Below are 24,079 nucleotides of genomic sequence, written 5' to 3' on the forward strand. Positions count from 1 at the left end.
TAGTGCATATTTATGATTACATGTGTCACTAATGTTTATTTATATGAATATATTAAATAAGATAGATACCCAGATAGAACCAGTATGTATATCTAGGATCATTACAAAGGTTAATAAATATAATGAATGAATATTTTACTATATATGTTAACAAATATAAATAATGAACATTTTATTACACATGTTAAAGTATGGTTTTTAGATGTTAATAATATGTATAAACATATGCTAATGAATACATATCAATGAATAGTGAGGAAATATACGTTATTAAATAAACGTGAATATTTGATAATGGACATTGTTTGAATAGATGTTATGGAATACATGTTAAGTTAGGAATATGTAAATGTGGATTATGGAATGGAAAGTAGTAATAAATTGTAAAATGTAATATAAATGTGATTATATGATGGAGGCTATAGGGAGGAAACTCCCTTAGCCTAATGGAGGGATTATGATAATCCCTAAAGCAGTATATATACTGAATATCTATATGCATATATGAATGGCTTGGTTGACAAGTTCATCCAAGAAGAGACGGATCTGGCCGATCCCCTCTAATGGACTTGGGTGATGAGGTACATCACCCAAGGCAAGGAATTGACTTATGGTTTGCCTTGGATGGCTTGGGTGTAAGAAATTACACTCAAGACAGGGATCGAATTAACCTTCGATTTCCTGGATGGCTTGGGTGTAAGAAATTAAACTCAAGACAGAAATCAAATTAAAACCTTGGTTCCTGGATGGCTTGGATGTAAGAAATTACATCCAAGACAGGAATCAAATTAACCTTCGATTTTCTGGATGGCTTGGGTGTAAGAAATTACACTCAAGACAGGAATCAAATTAAAACCTTGGTTCCTGGATGGCTTGGATGTAATTAATTACATCCAAGACAGGAATCAAATTCACCTTCGTTTTCCTGGATGGCTTGGAACCAAGAGGGGTTCCAAGAAGGCGAGCCTCATAGCCGCCTAAGGACATACCTTTGGATGGCATTCATATCCTTTTTAAGAATTGAAATTGGTGTTAATGGAGTAATTGAACTTTAATTGCAAATTAGATTAGTTATGTATATATTTTGTTGTGTTCTAACAATCTGTTTTGCAGGATAATGATCCCTAACTAGTAGGGACATTATAGTGGTATCAGAGCATAATCCTGCCATCCTGTGGCACAAAATTACAATATTAATCTTTAATATGTCTGCACTTTTCAAATAAGAAACACCAAATTTACTCTGCATGTATGTTCCTTACCTAGTGGGTATGCATAGGTGTATGGCTCATGTCATAAAGGTTTCATGTGCTTCGTGTTCTACATACCGATGCACATGTTTTCGGCTTTAAAGTCTATTGGCATGAACGCATGTGTTTGCACTGAGTGCCTTACTTGTATTTATGTGCTTCACATGTGTATGCATTTGAAAACTTCTTCCCTGTAGTAAATAATTGACAATATAATAACAGTAGTGTCCTATTAAACTGAATTCTTAAACTAATGATTTCAATGTTCTGATTCTTCACCCTTCTCTAATGCTTGCAAAGATAGGGAGTGTGTAGGGGAAAGGCAAAGTAAATCAGTCACATGGCGAAAATGTCCCAAGGCAGGTAGCAAACCCTGGGGGGAGCTGCATGTAGACTGTGTCATGCACCCTCGGCACACTAAATCTACCATCTTGTGAGGTAAAGGAGAATGAGGAAGGGGAGACTCGAGCGATCTATGGGAACTAAGCATCCAACTAATTAACGACTTTTCACCATATTTGATAATACTATAACCTTTCATTATAGGTGTCTTGTAGGTCTATGAGAATGCTCAATGTTGTCATGTATGCCTTGTGTCTTTATGTGTGCCTGATGACTGATGTGCATGTTCTTATACATATGTGGTGCCTTATGGTACTGCTTCAAGCCCTACGTATCTTATGTACATACTTCATGCCTTGAATGAATTCAGGTGGATGATTCACCGATACTTCCATATATGACTCATACTTATGTTTAGATATATACTACATATATTTCCATGTGTGTTGCATGCCTTAATTGTATCCATGGGTATTACATATGTTGCACACCTTGAATGTACTCATAACCATGTGTATTTCCGTATATGGTGAATACAAGTATTGTGCACAAAACATCATGTGTGTTTCATACCTTTACATATGTATACCTTGTATTACTATTGAGAGATGATTTAGTTCGAGAAAATTGTTAGTTGCTTGAGGACAAGCAAATTCCGGAAGGATGGACTATCATGTCCCCTCCTTGATCGGTATATATATATATCCTAAATGAGGCAAGTATTACTATTGATTAATATAATGATTAACAAATGATAATTTTGATATATATTTATTTATTAAATAAATTATTTAACTAAGAAATATATTAATATTTATACTGGAAATGTGATAATTCAATTATATAATATATGTTAGAATATATAAATAATATTAATATATTAAATGAAATTAATAAATAAAATAAACTATTTAAAAAATATTAATATATTTAAATATATTACAAGATGGGAATATGAAGTATTAAATAATAAGCAAATCAAATAATGTAATACTTAACGCACGTTAAATGGAGCAAAGAGTGGACAAAGTAAACTGTGTAAAAGTATGTTTACGTGGAGGCAACCCCCCACGTGGAGAGCTAACTCCACGGTGGCCCCTCCCCGTGGGAAGTGGTGGGACGAAGGTCACAGCTTGGGCTGCGACCACCGTCACACCCCTTCCTGCGAAAGGGACCCCGTGGGGGGATGTGATCCTTCCCTTCCACGAGATATTAAGGGAGGCACGGGGGGAGGAAGTAGAAAAGCCTACGAACGGCCACTGCGGAAGCAAGGAAGGCTCAAGGCAAAAACAAGGACTCTCGTCTGCAGACAACAACTGCAGATTGTGAACGTCAACGTCAAGTGCGATCTGCAGACAGGTAAGAAGGGTAAGGGTCATAAGATATATATGTGTGTGGACGTGTGTACCACACACACACATATATACCAGTGCATATTTATGATTATATGTGTCACTAATGTTTATTTATATGAATATTAAATAAGATAGATACCCAGATAGAACCAGAATGTATATCTAGGATCATTACAAAGGTTAATAAATATAATGAATGAATATTTTACTATATATGTTAACAAATATAAATAATGAACATTTTATTACACATGTTAAAGTATGGTTTTTAGATGTTAATAATATGTATAAACATATGTTAATAAATACATATCAATGAATAGTGAGGAATATATGTTATTAAATAAAAGTGAATATTTGATAATGGACATTGTTTGAATAGATGTTATGGAATACATGTTAAGTTAGGAATATGTAAATGTGGATTATGGAATGGAAAGTAGTAATAAATTGTAAAATGTAATATAAATGTGATTATATGATGGAGGCTATAGGGAGGAAACTCCCTTAGCCTAATGGAGGGATTATGATAATCCCTAAGGCAGTATATATACTGAATATCTATATGCATATATGAATGGCTTGGTTGACAAGTTCATCCAAGAAGAGACAGATCTGGCCAATCCCCTCTAATGGACTTGGGTGATGAGCTACATCACCCAAGGCAAGGAATTGACTTATGGTCTGCCTTGGATGGCTTGGGTGTAAGAAATTACACTCAAGACAGGGATCGAATTAATCTTCGATTTCCTAGATGGCTTGGGTGTAAGAAATTACACTCAAGACAAGAATCAAATTAAAACCTTGGTTCCGGGATGGCTTGGATGTAAGAAATTACATCCAAGACAAGAATTGAATTAACCTTCGATTTCCTGGATGGCTTGGGTGTAAGAAATTACACTCAAGACAGGAATCAAATTAAAACCTTGGTTCCTGGATGGCTTGGATGTAAGAAATTACATCGAAGACAAGAATCGAATTCACCTTCGTTTTCCTGGATGGCTTGGAACCAAGAGGGGTTCCAAGAAGGCGAGCCTCATAGCCGCCTAAGGACATACCTTTGGATGGCATTCGTATCCTTTTTAAGAATTGAAATTGGTGTTAATGGAGTAATTGAACTTTAATTGCAAATTAGATTAGTTATGTATATATTTTGTTGTGTTCTAACAATCTGTTTTGCAGGATAATGATCCCCAACTAGTAGGGACATTACAACTCACTTCTGAGCAAGCCATGGAGGAAGCAACCGACTCAGTGAAGGCGGTCAATGAGAAGCTAAAGGCTGAAATAGAGAAGAACAAAAGGTTAGAAAAGGAGGTAAATGCATGGAGGAACTATTTCCAACAATTTCAGCAACCATTGACACATCAAAGCCCGGTAGCCACACCACCTCTCTTGCTTCCCGCAGAGTCAATTGATCATATGGAGAAAATGAGAAACTCAGCACAACTTCTAGAGGCATGGATCAGCAAATCCTTCACAATAGCTAATGAGTTTGTAAGAAATATGATGAAAATACTTGATAGAGCCATTCGAGTTCTTGAGATAGTTCATAACCTCATAGTGACAGTTGATGCCTTCACTCATGCTAAGGACGTCACCATTCCAATATTGCAAGCAATAAGGAAAGCATCTAGACAGATACTGGCACAAGAAGGGGTAATTAGAATATAATCAACTCCTAATCTGTTACAGTGGTCGACCTTGCTTCAAATGAAGAAACTCCTGCTTGAAGACATTAGTAACAGATGTAGTCAAGTTGAAGATACCGTCCATCCTATTCATGACAAGATAATTGAGGTGATGTGCATCATTCTTGACAAAAGGGTAGAAATTGAAACATATGTGGACATTCAAGAATTGGAGGACAGGATAAATGTTATCTTTCAGGGAGAAGGTGGACCATACATAGAAAAATAGTTGGATCTTATGCATGCCACTATGTTCCTTATAGATAAGACAAAATAACTTGAGCATGGATGGGAGATGACACTTTTTGCAGCCTTTGATGAAGTAATCCACCTAGAAAAATGAATGAGGAATCTACCTGAGATTCCAATTTCTGAAGTTGAAAGTATGACATCCAGTTTCATTGAATATGCCAAAAAAGAGGAGAAAGGAAACAAAGTTCTAGGAGAAAGTTTGTTATGATTCCAATTGGCATTTCATTTCCCTATTGTCGCATGCTTCCTTGATTTTCGTGTCGGCACATGTTGTCTTCTCATTGTTTGATTCATGATGATGATTATCTTGATAGGGTTTTCATTTGTATTAAACCCTAATTAGGGTTTAGGTGGGAAGATCTTGGCCCTTGATCTTCATTTGATCTCGGCCCGTATTTGGGAGTCTTATATAGGCTCCACTCATTTCATTTGTAATGGTTAATAGCAATGTTAATGATGTTAGTAATAGCAATAGAGTAGAAGAGACAGTAATAGTGTTAGAATATTGGCAAGAGAAAGACTTGAAGAATTGTTGTTGTTTGGCTATTGGATCAATGAAACATTGAAGTTATGGTGTTTTTGCTCAATCCTTGAAGCTTATTGCATGGTTCTTTTGTCATCTCAAGTCAATCTTTGATGTTAGTCTTAGTGTTTAGAATAAATGATGGAATGTTGCACTTGATATATTGTGAAACTCGTTATCCATACCACTAGCTTTCTTGCTGATTGTAAGCGAGCCTTGTGTGGTCAACTAGAACTCTTGAAATTATTTAAATTCAATTATTGCTCAATCATTGATATGCATTCAACTAATGGTGTCTATGATTAGTAGTGATTTGAAAATCTCTAAACATCCTTAGAAGATTGCACTAGTTCTAGTGGAGTTGTTCAAGCTACGGCGATGCTATAACTAGTTGAGTTTCACTTGTGTCATTTCTTCATTCATTCATTTTAGAATAGCTTAGAATTTCTCTAAACGCTCATCTTTTGCCATTTTTTTTAATAATCATTTAGTAGTCTTAGGAAGAAACTTCATTGCATATCATCTGCCAATCATTTCATGAAATCTTTTCGAACCATAAATGCCCCTTGATGAAACAACAATCACAACGACCAACTAAGCTTATCCACACGTAGTGATCCTACATATATGAACCTTGGAGTCTTTTTGTGTGATCCTTAAGCTAATCTTCAGCATCCAAGAGATTTTATTCAAGAGAGGATAAGATACTTAAGGTATTTTATTTTGTGTTCGCATGTGCCTAAAAAACACATCAACAATATTACTACTCAAGGTCATGAACAGGTAAATACTTTTGATGAGTATAGTCAAAGGTTGATTGATAGATTTGAACTCAAAGATAAGGAAGAGTATTTTAAGTTGTGAGAGTATGTAGAAGATTTCCAAAATGTTGTTGTTATGGTACCTAACATGTTTGGAAAGAGGATTATTTATCTCTTTCTTGAGGGACTTGAAGAACCTGTTAGAGGTTTGGTTAAGGCTTTTGCACCTTCAACATTGCAAGAAACTATCAAAAGAAGTTTGCAGCTTGAAACTTCAATGCCTAAGAGAACAGTGACTAATCAAAAGCCCCCTAATTCTTGGCAACATAAGGGAAATTTTCAGAAAAAGGCATTTCCCACCTCTACCAACAAAGAATGTACAAAATGCAACAAATAAGAAGGTGGATGATGAGAGAAGGAGTGAACTTCGAAGAAGAAAACTTTGTTTTACTTGTAGGGAACAATGGGCTCCAAGAAATTGATGCTTAGGTAAAGGACAAGAACACTTTATTGAAGTTTTTTCAAATTCCGATTCAAATGGTAATGAGGAATTTTATGATACCTAAGAAGGAGAAAAAGAAAAAGAAAAAGAAATCAATGTAGGAGGCACTTTTGCAGCCTTATTAGGAGCTCCAAGGTATCATCCTTTTAGGATTTGAGGAGTGCTAGGTGGACAAAGGATGATTGTTCTACTTGATAGTAGGGCTACCGAAAACTTTATAGATGAAGGATTTGTTGTGAGAAGAGGACTTAAAGAAGAGGACTTTGAAGGCTTCAACGACACTGTTGCAGATGGGTTCACTATGCCTTGCACCCGAGTGATTAGACAACTCAAGATGACTTTGGGTGATTATGAGCTATGTGATGATTTCTATGTAGTGGGTGTTGAGGAAAGAGACATTGTTTTTAGGTGTCAATGGCTGCATTCTATTGGAGGTTACTATATGAATCATCAAACCATGGAGTTCAAGTTCCCATCGGATGGCAAAGAGGTACTATTGAGAGGCCTATCGAATGGAGCACCCTGAGTAGTCACTACAAAAAGGATGGAGAGGAATTTTCAAAGAGGACGAGTAGCTTGGGCAGCGGGAATCATAATTCAATAAGCTCCTCCAAGAGGCAAGGTAATTTCCATTTTGAAATTCGAAAAAATCCTTGATAAGTGTAGTTTAGTTTTCAATGATATGTCTCCGTGATTACCTCCAAATAGGGAATCTAAACATGTTATTGAGTTGAAACGGGGTTGTTGGAATTGTTGTCATTGATGTCAGGGTTATACAGTCATTTGGAATTTGTCATTGATGTCAAAGGAGCTCAGTGAAGATCATTCAACATATTGTCATTAATGTCTAAACAAACTTGTATAGAGGTCAGACCTACTACAGATGTTGATGACTTTCAATATACCTTGAACAATGAATAAACAGATTCAAGAGTACCTTCAAATTATGATCGATATCATGGCAGGAAACTATGATCGATATTCCTTGAACAGGTGGAAATTATGATTGATATGCTTGACTTCATGCCGACTACAAATGTTGTGGTCAAACAATTCATTGTATAGAATCTAGATAATACACATATTGATGACAAGACACACAATGATTAATACAGCGGTTAGTAATCAAAACTTTGATTAAACAAAGTATGCAAGACATTGACTTGCAGTCTCTATAACAGAGATTAACAGTGCAGCGACTACCATTATTAATGAACAAATTTTAGACAGCAATTTACATCATAAATAGAGAAGCACTTATACACTTGATTTTATTAATAAACTAAATAAAGTCAGTGATGTAGTTAACAAAAGCAACAACTACATAAGTCAGCCATATTGTACATGTAGCAATCTTCTTAATAAACAAAGTTGAACAACAATAAACATAAGTGCAGCGTTTAACTGTAGAGTAAACAAAGACAAATTTTTAAAAAGTCTTAACAACATAGCCAAGTTATTTCAGACTGGCGAGTTCCTTATCAAGAATGGCGAGTCTCTTTCTGATTGATCAAGACAACTTCAAAGTAATATATGCAGCAACTTATTAGAAGATACGAGTTTTAGAAATTAGTTTTATTAATTATAAAACATTATCTGTTTTCAAGATGGTCGATAATACAAGACAACAACTGTATTAAAAAAAGAGGAAATTCATACAAGGCATGGTTAACAAAAGCAGTTTACTAAATGATGGTCGTCTAGAGGGTTTTCACTGCTTGCGAGATGGAGTGTGTGTTTGGACTGGTTGGGAATAGGTTTTCCCTAGTTATGGCCGGTACATCTGTCGTGCAGAGCATCGTTGTGCAGAAGACCTCAAAGGCCAAAATAATGTTGCTCAATTCTCACAAGCTCATGGGTGCCAGCAGTGAGAGTGGAGATAGAGTGCAATTCACGGAATAAATTCAAAAGAAAGTTCATCTTCGCAATAAGATTCCATTCACCACAGCTGCTACAGCCAACTTTACAACTATGACAACAAGTAGTCTTACAAATATATGAGCAGCGATGAAAGTGCAAAAGATAGCAACACATGAACAACGATTTTTATAAAGATAATAATTACATGATGCGACTCCATACATATTAGTCACATAATGTTTTATTTAAAACATAATGATTGTTTGGTGGATCGACTCTATCATTAGTTGCCACAATTATCTAAAAGTTTATTGAGTCAAATTGTTATAAACATCAAGAGGTGCAATAAAGGTAGAGGCATGTCACTTGTGAAAAGGTATGCCTTTCAAAGTTAAAATGTAAGGTATAAAAAGAACATCAAACGGAAAGTAGAATGTGTGGTGAATGTGAAATAAAAGAATATCTTTGAGAGAGGAGTGAGTGTGGAGTCTGAAAATGATAAGGAGATAAAAAGGAGTGCATACACCATTTGAGAGAGGAAGAGTTATATGAAGACAATTCTCAAATTTAAGGTGGAGTCTATAAGAGATTTGTGACAGAATTGTTATTATACTAATGACAATTTATGATCAGAATATAAGAAGGAAAGTGTAAGAGAGTCCGTGACAGTTTTATAGTCAAAAGTTGGCCAAACATTGAAATCCGGTTGTGTAGCAGATTTAAGAATTGAAAACGATATAAAAAACTTCATCATACTAGTGAAGAAAGGATTGTGGCAGACTTATAGATATTTCATAGCAGGTTTAAAGAGCACTTTGAGAAGAATATGATCATCCATCATCGGTTAAGGGTGGAATTTGAATGAGGGGTTGGTGCCTCTAGTGGGAAAGTGTCTCACAAACAGAATGAGGGGTTGGTGCCTCTGGTGAGTTGATACCTACGAATTTGTAAAAGAATTTTTCTATATATATGGAAGCTATTTTACCATGGCTTTCTCCCGTAAGGGTTTTGTTGGTGTTTGTTTTATCATCTACCAAACATTAGAATAGGATACCCGAAGGTATTCTATCCTCTCCTGAAAAATCACTACTGATTCCAAGGTCTATATGTGCGAACAAGCGACTTTAGTGAAATAGCTTCTTGGGTAGCGTATGCTGAAAATCTCAAGGAGGACTTACGTTAACAAGTATCTTTTGAACTGCTGGACTTAGATGGATTTAGCAATTTTAGGCTCTCTTTTATTTTTTTTAAATTTTTTCGGGGATTTAAACTTTCAAAAAAAAAAGGAAAAGGGATAGGATTTAGGAAAGCTAATCTAATCCTACGAACTCTGGAGACGGTATCAATTGGGTGCTCTCGGGAAACAAAACTTTGCTTCGCCACACTAGGGACAACTACACAAAGCCGGTGCAATCTTCAATGGATTGTGCTTATGATTAAGATGTTGGGATGCACAGAGGATGGGCTCAGACTAACTTTGCACGGTGAAATGGAAATCATCCATTCACCAAAAGTATGAGCGGAGATACACCATCGATTGACACTTATCAAATCCTTCATTCAAATTAACAACAATGAAAGCAAATCTAAATTAACTTTAACTAAGTGTTGAGGAAATTGAAACCATGCAAATCATTCAAACAATAGGGATTACAAAGCCTTAAGAGAAAGCGCACATGCAATATATTATCTGGAAATGACCTTGCGCAACAATACATCAAAAACCTCACACTCTCCAAATGAGAGGAGGTAGCCTTATATAGTTTTTCAAAAATAAACAAACGACCGAGATCAAACAGTGATCAAGGGCCCAGATTGAAAGCTACAAAACCTAATTAGGGTTTCCCAAAACTCTATCAGTTTGAATGAATGAGAACATTACATGTGGCACAGTTGCCATTCTTGCTAAAAATGAACCATCAATGAAAATAGAAGGTTGTTGCATTGTGAAGTGTGCCCTTCTAGAAGCTTCTGGATAAGTCAAGTTTATTGAACCTGGACATGTTGACTTGGAGCAATCTAATTGGTCGAAAGATGATGAAGCACCACCGCAGCGTAAGCCACTCCTAATCTTGCCGAGGCGATGCAGGAGCAAGTACGGGAGGTGGATTAACTTCTTCTTGTTCCCTCTAATTTTGTGCATCAATACGTGCGGCAATTCCTAGCTCCTCGTCAAGGATAAAACACATGTGATACTAATCAGGAGTGTTTCTTTTCACTTCCCACACCAAGCTATACAATTCTGTGATAACGTGTTCTTGTTCGTCGCTGAAATCCAAGTCTGGCTGAAGTACTGGATGAGGTTCTCTACCTGGTTCAAGAGGAATGATTGGCAGGCCCATGAAGAAAATTGTTGAATTTCTTAGAATAATTTCTTGTTGACGACTCTATGCTTGCTTCTTTGTGGCTCCAATTTATGTTGCACGAGAGGAGGGTTAAAAAGTTGTGGGTAATTTCTCACAAATATGAAATGATATGATCAAGTTGCTCAGACATTCGTTGTGATCATGCCCTCCTTCTTGATACCCTGACATTTGGAGAAGAATTTATCCATGCCTTCATCATAATTGAGGAAATTGGAAGAAACATTTCTCATACTTAGCCAAATTTTGGCTATCTCCACGCTCGGATGAACTTTGCTTGTGAACTTGTCCTCAATCTTCCGTTTGGCTTGAAACTCCAGCTGCAATCTCTATGATGATCCCGCTTCTATTTCCTCCTACGACCTGTAAAACCAAAGGAAAATAAGTTAGAAATCTATCTTGGATTAAAGAAAATCGAGGCTGCGGACGGCTAAGTGTTTGGAGATTTTATTTCATTTTCATACTTAGCCATGAGAATGGGATTTTCACATGTAAATTCTCCAACCTTTTATAACTTCAAAACTTTCATTCCATTTAGTCAACAAAATGATTATTCTCAATAAAAACTTGAACAAGGCCACAAAAATCATCTCCAACGGATTTTGAAAACTCAGAGAATGTAATAAATCTGTACTTAACCAACTTCACCTTCGATGGGGAGAGAAGAAAAAGACAAGAAGACAGAAAGATCTTTAGAAAAACTCAGAAAATCCAAATGATCTGCCTCCTATTACCTGGTTATACTCCAAAATCTGCGGATTCTTTGACAAGAAGCTCACCCAACTGTAAGCAATATCGAGATTTTTCTCCAAATAAACTTCAATCTGCAAAAATACTTCTCAATGTTTTCCTTAGCTTGCTAAGGAAATTCAAACTTCTTGGTGTAAGAATGAAGAAACAAGGAATGCATTTGTAATGAAGTTGATTTCATAATTAGAAACACGTAAATACTATCCAACTCATCTTTCTAAATTCAACTTAAATCTTGGGAAAGTTTCTCATCCAATTTTGAGTTGTGTTGTCATCTCTTTTAGTTCGAAAATCTTCTACCTGTGCAAGTTTCTAAATTGTATTTAGTCCATAAATTCAAACTAGGCTTATAAATTAGCATCTTCCAAAAAGTTTCTAATTTGGGACTCAGTCTGAAAATCATCTTGATCTGTAAATATCTTCTTTCTAATTTCAATTTCGAGTTTCCATTTTGATTTCCCAACTCGTTGATCTTTGAAAATCTCTTTTTTTTCAACTTTCTAAATTGATTAGAAGTTCGAATTTTAGGAAGATTTGATGAATTAGCTTCTTGTTGACTTTGTTTGACTTCCAAGAGTAGGGCGGAGTTTTAAGTGTTCAACTTCATGCTTGGGCGGACTTTTGGAGGCTCTCTTCATGTTTGTTTGCCTTCAACTTCATGCTTGGGTGGACTTTTGGAGGCTCTCTCCATGGGCAGCCTTCAACTTCATGCTTGGGTGGACTTTTGGAGGCTCTCTTCATGGGCAGCCTTTCTCCTTCTCACCATGCATGGCGGACTTTTATAACTTCACCATCTTCACTATCAAGTTTGGGCGGACTTTGGGGCTCTCTCAAGACATGGCAGAGTTTTCATCTTCTAACATGATGCTTGGGCGGAGTTTTATTTGCTTGCCTTAACTCTTGTTTTATCCCATTCATAGGGCAGACTTTTTGAAGTATCACCAAGGGCGGAGTTTTAGATGACATGGCTATCTTCATACCTTGGCTAGGCAGAGTTTAAAGACATCACCAAGGGGGCAGACTTTTAGACTACCTCCAAGTAGGGCGGACTTTTGGAACTTCTACTTGGCACCAAGTATCACTTCATATTTAGCTAAATTTCAGTCATCAATTCTCCTTCATATTGCATCATGTTAACCTCTCCACTTACTGACTTCCAATCTTCATGTTGCCATCATTGATGTCTCTTACATAGGGCGGAGGTTTTAGATTCTTTGACACCACACTTGGAAGTGTTTACTAGGTAGGGCGGACTTTTCATTTCTCCAACATGGTGGACTTTAGGATGACCTCAACCAAGGTGGACTTTGGGGACTCTCCATCATAGGGCGAAGTTTTAGATGACATCAAGGGCGGAGTTTGAAGGTATCATCCCATAGGGCGGAGTTTGGAGAGACAACCTCTAAGGCGGAGTTTTGGGAGGCCTTAAGAGGCTTGCACACCATCATAAGCGGACTTTTAACATCCCTCCAACAAGGCTGGTAGAGTTTAGAGATCACTCCTAGGGCAGACTTTAGAGGTATCTCTCCATGGCATCATCATACCTTGGCTAGGCGGACTTTTGAAACCATCTCCAAGGGCGGACTTTTGGTCTATCACCAAGGATGGCGGACTTTGGAAGGCATCAAGGAGGGCGGACTTTTATGAGACATCAAGGAGGGCAGAGTTTTGTTTTCCCTCCAACATGGCGGACTTTCTTCACTTCTCATGAGGGCGAAGTTTTGTGTTCATGGCGGACTTTCGGGAGATCACCATCATCTTGCTTGGATAGGTTGGAGTTTCATAGACATCATGACTCTTTGCCAGGGCGGACTTTTGGAAGGCCACCAAGAGGGTGGACTATATATGAAATATAACATTTAAGTATAAGAAAGAGAAAAAACATATTTCAAATATATTGTCAGGATGTTTGAGAGTGATTTTGGACCTCCAAGAGTTATAATGCAAAATCTAGTTTTTGGAGGATTCTTCAATTTTCCAGACTTAGTCAAATTTCAGGATCAAGATGACATTCCAGACAGATGATTTTTCGGGCTGATTATCCTTTAAATGTGCCATGACCCCCCAAAATATAGGAACTTAGCCTTTTGGGTCAAAACTTGAAAATTTTCGATCACAATTGAAGCATGTTAGTGCCACCGGTGCAAACCCCAGGTCCCCATTCCGAAAAAGAAAAAAGAAGACATCCCTAAAAATAGGGAAAACTTTCTAAAAATAGCCATACCGGGGATTGGGCTAAAAATGCCAAAAACGAAAGTTGCTAAAAATTAGGAAAAAGCAAAAAAGAAAACTTTCTAAAAATAGAAAGTCGTTCAAATTCGTCCAAATCAATTGCGATCTTCGTCCTTTGGCCTTTCTAGGCACTTTGACGGTATCCAGACTCTGGAATCACTTGGTTTGCAAAAACTAACTTTCAATCCTTAGGACTTGAATTGTTCAAAACTGAGCAAGGCTTGACAAAACTGAAGCGGAAGGCCACGGGACACTAACAAAACCCTAGAAAGCAGGAAAAGAGAGGGTCCCCATTTGTAATGGGGCAATGTGTGAAAAAGGCCACAACAGGTTTCCACGTATATATCTTGTATTCTACTTGTGTCACATGGTAGTTAAATTTCATGTGAATGTTCATATGAAATGAATATGCTTTGGGATTAAGTTATGTTATTTTGTTATTAAGTTGAAAAAGTAAAAGTTTGATGTTATATTGATTCACCCCCACCCCACCCCCTCTAAGCATAATCATGTTCTCAACAAGGGTGCCAAACCTGTTATAACTACTCAATACCGTCATCCAAGGGGTTATAAGGAAGAGACAAGAAAGACCATTAAGGAACTCCTTGACATGGGATTCATAAGGCCTAGCTCTAGTACATTTGCTTCCTAAATGGTACTTGTGAAGAAGAAAGATGGCACAATGAGAATGTGCATAGACTATAGAGCTTTGAAACCATCAAAAATAGATGTCCCATACCCAAAATAGATGAAGTCATTGATGAGTTACATAGTGCAGTGTACTTCTCTAAAATTGATTTTAGATCAAGGTATTCCCAAATTTGCACGAGGAAGGAAGATGTGGAGAAGACTGATTTCCGATGTCACTATGGACACTTTGAATTTCTTGTCATGCCATTTGGTCTCACCAATGCTCCAGCAACATTCCAATCTTGCATTAATAAGGTATTCAATACAAATCTCGGGACATTTGTTTTGATGTTCTTCGATTGTATTTTGATTTATAGTAGAACATGGAAAGAGCACTTAGAACATCTAGATATTGTTTTGGGACTTTTGGAGCAGCAATCTTTCTATACTAAGCTGTCCAAATGTGAGTTTGGTTTAACTGAGATTCTATATTTGCGACATGTCATAAGTTCTCATGGAGTGCAAGTTGACCAACAGAAGATTCAGGCTATATTGGATTGCCACCACCAACCAATCTTACTCACTTGAGAGGGTTCTTCAGTTTGTGCAGTTACTATAGAAGATTTGTCAAAAGTTTTTTCTCAGCTTGCTGCCCCTTTGACTGATTTAACTAAGAAAGGAGCTTTTACTTGGACAGAAAAAGCACAAAAAACATTTGACAAGTTCAAAGAGGTAATGAGCTCATGCCCAGTGCTTGCAATTCCATGTTTTTCTCTACCTTTTGTTGTTGAATGTGATGCATCTAGAGAAGGTATAGGAGCTATCCTAACTCAAAAAGGGCATCCAATGTCTTTTTCCAGCAGAAAATTGAGGCAACTAGAGAGAGGATACTTTATTTATGACAAATAAATGTTAGCAATAATGCATGCTCTTGATAAGTTTAGGCAATATTTGATATGTGGGAAGTTTGTGGTTAAAATAGATCACAACAGTCTCAACTGCTTGAATCAAAGAGATGTGAATGACCATCAACAAAAATGGGTGAGTTAATGACAAGCTTACGATTTTCAAGCTTAGTCTTCGGATCTCCTTCATCGATTGACTTAATTTGTTCCAGACCTCTTTGGCTTCTTTCAATTTGCTAACCTTACCAAATACTGCATCTTTCAAGCAACTAATAATCACAATTCTAGCCTTTGCATTATTCTCATGATTTTTACGTTCATCCAAACTCTGAGGACCATTCGGTGAAGGCATATACCCAGATTTGACAGTTTCCCAGATTCCATCCAGCAGAGTTTCCAAATAAGATTCCATCCTCTCCTTTCAATAAGAAAAAATTGTGTCATCAAACCTTGGTGCTTTGAAATTAGGTTGCTGCACCATTCCAGATCTTCCTCAAGTGTTTAAGCTCTTCTAAGAGGAACCTCACTCTGATACCAATGTTTAAACCAACGGCAGGGCTGAGAGGGGGGGTTGAATTAGTCGGAAACACTTTTAAAATGATTTTAAGAAATATTAAACAATATTTAATAACACACTTAAAAACATCAACCATCAACACATGAACACAAGACACCAAATTTACGTGGAAAACCCAATCAAGGAAAAACCACGTTAAGAATCATATTCACGATATAAATAGAGTTGATTACAAAGTTTTAGGCTTACTACCAAGGAGCAACGTGCACCTAATGGACTTGCAAGGCTAAGGCACACTACCTTAGGGCAAGATACATGGACTTGCACAACTAAGGCACACTACTTCAAGGCAAGATACAAAGGGGGCTACCAAGAGACCCACTGTCTTCCAACAACAGAAAAAAAAATAGCAGAATTGATATGAGAGGAATCTCCTAATCATGAAATCGTCCTTGAACCTCTATGTCACCTGACCAACATCATAGAAAACACATCTATCATAAACCATTGTCTTACAACACCATCAACACTAAAAGATTATCATCAAAGCTCTTCACAAACTGACTTCCGCACATCCGCAACACAAAAATCTGCTTGCACATCATTCGCATCCACTTCACATCAATTCACACTCTATTCCACACAACTCATACATCCGCACTCCTTAAAGACAAGTTAGATCATCAAAAACCTAATTGAGGGTCGGCCACAGACATAATAAACATTATTACATGAAATAAGCCACCCAGACCAAAATATGCAATGCAGTCTACTCCAAGAGAAAGAGGGGACCCAAATCTATCACAAAATATATCCTTCAAAGTTGAATCCAACAAATTGCACACACTAACACATCCTCCAAAGTTGGCACTAAACATAACATGTAGATAAATGATAAGGCTCAACAACTAGTTGGCCAAAAGCACCTTCCAATGCAAATTACTTAATGCGGATCTCCACAAACCACGGCGAGACCCATAACTACCATCTAGCTAAGTCAACGCGTTCAAATTCGAATCTGAGTTTGGCAACCATAAAATTCGAATGAAGTTTGGCGAGGATAAAAAATTTGAATAAAAAATCGACATTAAATTCACCTTATATAATTTTTTTATATATAAGTAATATATCCAATAAACTATTAAATTAGTTTAACTATTATTTTTTAAAGAGAAAAGATGTTAAATTTAAATTTATTATGATTAAATATTATTTTTTATAAAAATTAATATAAACAATATAAAATTTAAACTTTTATTGACATCTAAGTCAATATTTAAATTTAAAATAAAAGTTTTGGCAACCAAAAAATCATAAAGGAAAAAGTATTTTTAAATGAAAATATAAACCTAAATGAAAACTAAAACGAAGTTCACGCAAGACTAGCCGCATCGCTAGGTTCACTCCAGACTTGTAGAGCGTTGTTGGTGATTTTGAGCTAAGAAGGGCGAAAAAGTCAAAGGAACCACATCAAAGCAATCATCTTGGTCAGTTTAGCTTAAAAGAATTTCATGGACCTTACCATCATAGTGAAACTACTTTTTAAGTGACTCATTTGCTCTTTTGTTTTGTCTAATACCTCTCTAACCGACGAGTTTAATGCTTTCACAAAATATGCTAACGGTTGCAACAAAAACATCTGCTACAACTGTAGAATGGACAATGACTAAACGTCAGACTTGCAGAGCATTGGGCGTCACCTCTCTTCAGATTTGCAGGGTGTTGCTTGGTCGCGTTGGACATGCACGATGTCACTTTGTTCGAGCAAACCCGTGAAGGAAGCTCGCATTTTTAAAATGCATTTTTTATTAAAAAAATCCTAACCCATTTATTGTACGAATTTAAGGTGAACTTACCCAAATTTTTTGGGTTTTTAAAAAATTCATTGAATTTCAAATCTCAAGGATGAAATTTGCCGAATGTGGTGACTTAGCCATGTAATATATTCGGACCAAAATTATGATCCAAACAAGATAATCCAATTGGATACGGAGAAAACTAAACATACCAAGCATAATCCAACACAACTCACTTCCAGAACAAAAACATCACCATAGAACTGAATTGAAATATTGCACTGACCAACTCAACAACGTCCACCAAGTTGCAACACAAGATCCCACATATCCAGAGGCCACCAAAGACTTTTTGGACTAGTATGACATACGCTCTCACTATCAGAACAAAGCAACAACAAACTATTACAATTTGTGAACCAAACAACACGATGATACAACATATTTAGAATCTCAAAACATAACCTTCACCATCCGAAGGTAAGCAAAACATTCAATCACTAGAGCATTAAGTACTCTTTCTTGCATATAAAACTCGCCATATACTTCACAAACTCAACAACACCAGTTAGAGAAACCTATAACAATACACAACAATATCCAAACCAAATTCTATCTGGAACACCAAGTTTGACATCAATGACAACACAACTCAGATATCAACAAACAACTCAAACTTCTAATAGTAATTTAGTTGTGTTAGATTATTTTTTGCAAAAGATTCATATAAAAAATTTGTTGCCTAGTGTTGAAGTACATGTCAACCTTTTGCCCTCAATGAACCCAAAAAATTTAAAAACTACTTTTATTCAACATGAGCATGCCACATGTCATAAAACATTGAAGAAATTGTCAATAAGCAAGTGCATATTGTCTAGATTAGGTTAGATTTTGTTTACAAAAAGCTTCCCCTTCTAATTCGAAGAATGGTTTTATTGTACATTTGTTCCATTTTGTATTGCATTGAGAGGTGCAAATTAAAACACTAGCATAGGCCTATTGTGGAATGGATCAAACTCCAACATGGGTTCTTCACTGTTCACAATTCAGCTCAAAAAACTAAAATTAGAGGACTCAAACTCACAAACAACTTGCTAATATAAAGGCTATTCACGTTTGTGTAACATATGGGACTTTGGAAAGTAGTAAATGAGGTAGCTACGACACCTTTGGTGATGCATTGCCAGAGGATTGGAGCTATGTTTTGTAGTTAAAAATTGACTTCCATTGCCTTCTAGGTGATCAAAGGTGAGACTATTGAGCTCTAGTTGTTTGCAGAGCTAAGGTTATTCCTAGTAGATGCAATTCCTAAACACCCAAATCACCTAGCATTTGACAATTGATGCATACACCCTTGTTGGAGGTTTGTTCGCAGAAAAGCTTTGAATTTGGGTATTCTAATAAGTTTGAGAGAATGGTTGTCGTTTGATCCCTAAAATTCACAAACTCTTTTGATGGGCAAATCACTACGTCTATTTGTAATGCCATAACCAATTGCAACTTGTTAAGTCTTTTTGACTAGCAACTCTAGGAAGGTTCACCCACACTCCATAACAATAGAAACTATATTGGGCCATTAACCCACTAGAACTACCCACCTATTGGCAAACTTAGGCTAGGCGTTCTTAGCCAATGTGAGGCTAAGGAGGTGGTGGAAGGTTGTGATGTCCCCATCTTTAACCTACAAGTTAACATACAATAAACAATCATGTGATCAAGGGTGGCAACCTTGATAGTATTTACAATTAGTTAGGACTCGGAGAATAACTACTTTAAGTTAGTTGCATATCTCCTTCAATTACAATTATGGAAAATTGTCTTATTCCATTAAACTTCACGATTTTCCTATCAGATCTTCAAGAGAAGCATAATAGATCAAGTTGCAAGGATTTGATAGGTTATCCATCCATTAAGGAAACATGACTTGCAAGCATCCAAGCTCTCATGATGATGACCTTGTTAAACAGCTATCCTGCACATACAAGATCATGACCCTACCATTGATTACATTGATCAAACACAATCAATATAACCAATAATAGATGCAAAATCACCAAGACAACATGGAGAGACTACATGTTGAGGCAGTAACTACACGGGAGATGCCAATCTCTTGAAGGCAACACTTCGTCAAGATATACAGACATCTATTCATTACTGGCCAGCCGATGAAGTATCAAAGAGGATCCCATTAAGTCAAACTGAACCATCCACCAAAAGAGGCTTAAGAAAGATCATATTCAAGCAACTAATCAGCCTTATATATGAACGAGTAGAGTAACTATTCAGAGGTAGCAAGTAGCATGATAATCAGACCCAATGAGTAACATCAACCTCAGAATATAGAACTGTGGAATGTCTCAATATCCTTCAACTATCAAGAGATATCAATCCTTGCAAGCATATCGATTCTATGATTATCAAGGAACCTTCGGCCAGATTAGGATAAGCATCCTCATAAAAGTATGTATAGGCAGGTCACCACATTATCCATAGTCATCAAACATTCCCTAATTCCAAGAATATCAAAGTATGAAGAAACTAATCGATTAGAGCAATAACAATAATTATTAATGGAGCAATTTGACTAACCAACTCAATCAATGTTAACCTTGTTACGAAAAGGCATGAATTGTATAATAAAAAACAATAGATTATGCTTAACCTTTAAAATGCATATAATCGAATTGATAAGAAGGGGCACGACTAAGATAACAAAGAATAACGATTACTAAGAGACAAGAGACATGTATCTTAAGAAACCTTTTCCATCGTATATGAAGAAAATCCCAATCATTTCCAAAAGCATCAATGAAGTTTATCTCTTATTATTTATCCAGTTTGGATTTCTCTTTGAGAGCAATTGCCTTGGGCACATAATCGGTTGCATAAGGAACAAAGTCGCCAATCAGGGAGAGGACCAAATCTTGCATGTTTTCAGTCATATCTGAAACAGCACCTTCATATATCGTTGCAAGCACATAATTCAATATCAGGAGCAGCAACATTGAAAACCGCATATTTCTTTTGATACATCAGACACTAAAATACTTTGTAGCTTTATAGCTATTTCCAAAGGAGAATCATTGCATAATTGATATCAGCATATCAGGGAAAGCAAGGACCACCCTTCATCTGCAATTCATAAGGAGCAATAGGCCTATTTTGCATGCATTCAAAGTACTAAATCAGACACAGCAGTATCCAAGTATTGCCGATTCACATCCATATACTTGAACATTGAGATTTATTTGCATATTTACTTGATTCCAAATCTGAGACAGCAAGTAGTCTATTTATTCTAAATACCAAGTACTTGTGTATATCTATTATTGTATAACAGAAATAACATAAATACCAGTATATTTCATAATTCTTATTATTTGCAAAGTAATATCAGCATCTAGTCAAGATCATCAAAGAAAGAAATCCCTTGCAATTAGATAATTGTCCCTATTTCAAAAGTAATCAAATAAAGGGGCATTACAAAGGTCAAACCACACTCGTGAAAAATAGAACATGTGAGCAGCTACCAGCCTAGTAGCAGGAGCGCCTACATGTCAATGAGAGAACCTAGGAGTGAGTCCTACCTGGTCTATGTTTTCCATTAGCTCTTGGTTACATGGTTGGTGTAATTTCCCTTTTCGTCATTAGCTCTTGGTTACATGGTTGGTGTAATTTCCCTTTTCGTCATACATTTAAATGCATAAAGGGAGATTAAATTAATTATTTAATATTTTTCCTTAAAGTGGAAATTAAAGGAAATATTAAATAGTTAATTAATAAGTGACTTGGGCTTAATTTAATTAAGGCACTATTAAAGTCACTTTTAAAATGTAACCGTACGGGAAACCTGAAGGTAACTGAATATCAATATTATAAAGAAGGGTTTGGGGATTGGAAAAGATATGAAATGATTTATAAGTTTTCCAGTCTGGATTTGAGAAGTTTCTCAAATTGTATGTCTCAGGATCAGTGCCTAGGAAACACCACTTTCAGCAGTGGGATATTTGTCCTAAGTGGTCCTGGAAGGATTAATTTAGATTCTTCTGGTGAGCTTTAATGGAGTTTGTACAAATCAGTTTGGTTCAGAAACAAGACGCGGGTGTTTGCATCTCTCAATGTGGCAAAATGACAGTTCTGTATGATTGAATATATTCCTGATGTTGTGTGGGTTCAACTTGCTGCTCATATTTGATACATGGTTCATGGACGACATGTTGACAAAAGATGTGATGAACTTAAGTGAAAAATAAAGTTCTTTGTGCAGCAACATCAATGCGTGATACACATAAGGTGTGTATTATACTAAGGTTGCAGTTTACATTCAATGAGTAATATTATACTGAGCGATATTATATTGAGCCAATGCAATTTAACTTAGTGTTTATCGGCCTTCGATATATATAAGCTTTAATAATATAAAGTTTGATTAAATCATTAGATTTTAATGTGCTATTCTAAAGTCTAAAGGAGTCTTAATATTTCAAAAGCTCCTTAGCGATCAGGGCATATAAAGTTAAAGTACTTTGGAAGGCATAGATTTAATTCTGGAAACACACGGTGATGTTTGTATAGAAGCGGCTCCAAGTTAGGGTAATAAACCACAATCATATTCATATCATACTGCCATGTGGAAGAGTTTAAGTCTGTCATCACCGCACAAGACGTTTACAGTTGTTCTAACTGGTATCTAATCTTGCTTGGACGTGAAGACAAAGGATATGTTGAACTGTAGCGGGAACTGAGGCATTTGTACACCAGTGGCAATACTGGAAAACCATATCATTCTCTCTGTAAGCCATGATGTGGTTGAGAATGTTTATGTTTGGCGTCAAGAGTATTGACTATATTTATCAATTGCTCGTATTTCTAATATCGGAGAAATATGGAGAGTCATTCTATTATAGGAAAATATCAAATCCTCAGCAAGATATTCTTTGTGTTCTTCCTATAGCGTGAGCCATCATTCCAATTCTACATACATGGGGTCTCTCTCAGCAAAGCATATCCATTAATGGTAATACTCAGTGTTGCAGCCCTATTCATACTGCAACATTCAGATTTCATAGCAGGAGCATCATGGAAATAATGGGTGGTATAAAATGGTGTCTTCAGATATTCTGAGCTGTCGCCAAAATATAATATTCCTCAAATCGCAAATCAACATTGGAAGCAGAAATTACTATTGCTGTGATTCATGTCATGATCCTCTGTTCATGTAAAAATCATCATTGTGCTTCTGGCCTATAGTATGTTTTCTGGGTGTTGGTCTTCATCCGGCTAGAATTTATTCAATCTTGATTGGAAAGAGGACAAGTTAATTGGTTGGACCTGTACTTGCACTTCTGAGCACAAATCTGCCAATAGAAGTATACAGTGAAAGTATTTTTGCATTCTCAAAGAAAAGTCATTACTTATTTAGATTAATACTATCAAATGAAGGTCAGTTGTTGAATTATTTTTTTTAATCCTTTGTCAACATTCAATTGATTTAAAGATATTGGTAATTCAGCTGTGTACAATTGATTATTCTAATTCTCATTGCTCAATTTATGTATGGATTCTCATTATTTCTGAGCAAGACATCTGTAAATGTAATGTCCCCTTATTTGATTACTTATGAAATAGGGACAATCATCTAATTGCAAGGGATTTCTTTCTTTGATGATCTTGACTAGATGCTGATATTACTTTGCAAATAATAAGTATAATGAAATATACTGATATTTATGCTATTTCTGATATATAACAATGGATTTAAACAAATACTTGGTATTTAGAATAAATAGACTACTTGTTCTCTCAGATTTGGAATTAAGTAAATATGCAAATAAATCTTAATGTTTGAGTATATTGGTGCAAATTTGCAATACTTGGATACTGTTGTGTCTGATTTAATACTTTGAAATTTGAATGCATGCAAAAGAGGTCTGCTGCTCCTTATGACTTGCATATGAAGAGTGGTCCTTGCCTTCCCTGATATGCTGATATTAATAATGCAATGATCCTCTTTTGGAAATAGCTATAAAGCTATAAGGCTGCTATGTCTGATAAACCAATATGAATATGCAGATTGTAGATGTTAGTATCACTCTATAGTGATACGTGGCTGTTCCAGATATAAAGTTATGTGCTTGCAACTAAGAGGGTGCTATCTCTGATGTAGATATGTTTGTTCAGGAAATGAACTGGTAAAAAAAATCATTCATCTTAACTGAGGAAGGATTAGATTGTATAGAAGTTACAAAATACTATAGCTATTAATTAACTACCTACTTCTAACTACTTGTTACTGTAGACATTTAAGATGTCTAACAGCCAGTTACATTATTGACCATTAATAATAA

At 36.1% G+C, this 24,079-nt stretch overlaps 1 protein-coding gene across 3 annotated transcripts in view; it reads right to left on the reverse strand.

Annotated features, from left to right (window-relative positions):
- The window catches only part of LOC131031023 (uncharacterized), a 235,747-nt gene that overhangs the window by 168,142 nt on the left and 43,526 nt on the right, over positions 1-24,079 (reverse strand). For 2 of the 3 annotated variants that reach the window (XM_057962026.2, XM_059218121.1), the window contains exon 2: positions 11,634-11,723. The exons of the other annotated variant lie outside the window; for it this stretch is intronic. In XM_057962026.2, coding sequence (XP_057818009.2) covers positions 11,634-11,723 — 90 coding nt within the window. The remainder of the gene's footprint in view (positions 1-11,633; positions 11,724-24,079) is intronic. 3 annotated transcript variants of the gene reach the window in all.

Source organism: Cryptomeria japonica, chromosome 3, assembly GCF_030272615.1.
Source record: "Cryptomeria japonica chromosome 3, Sugi_1.0, whole genome shotgun sequence".
In the NCBI taxonomy this organism is placed as follows: Eukaryota; Viridiplantae; Streptophyta; class Pinopsida; order Cupressales; family Cupressaceae; genus Cryptomeria; species Cryptomeria japonica.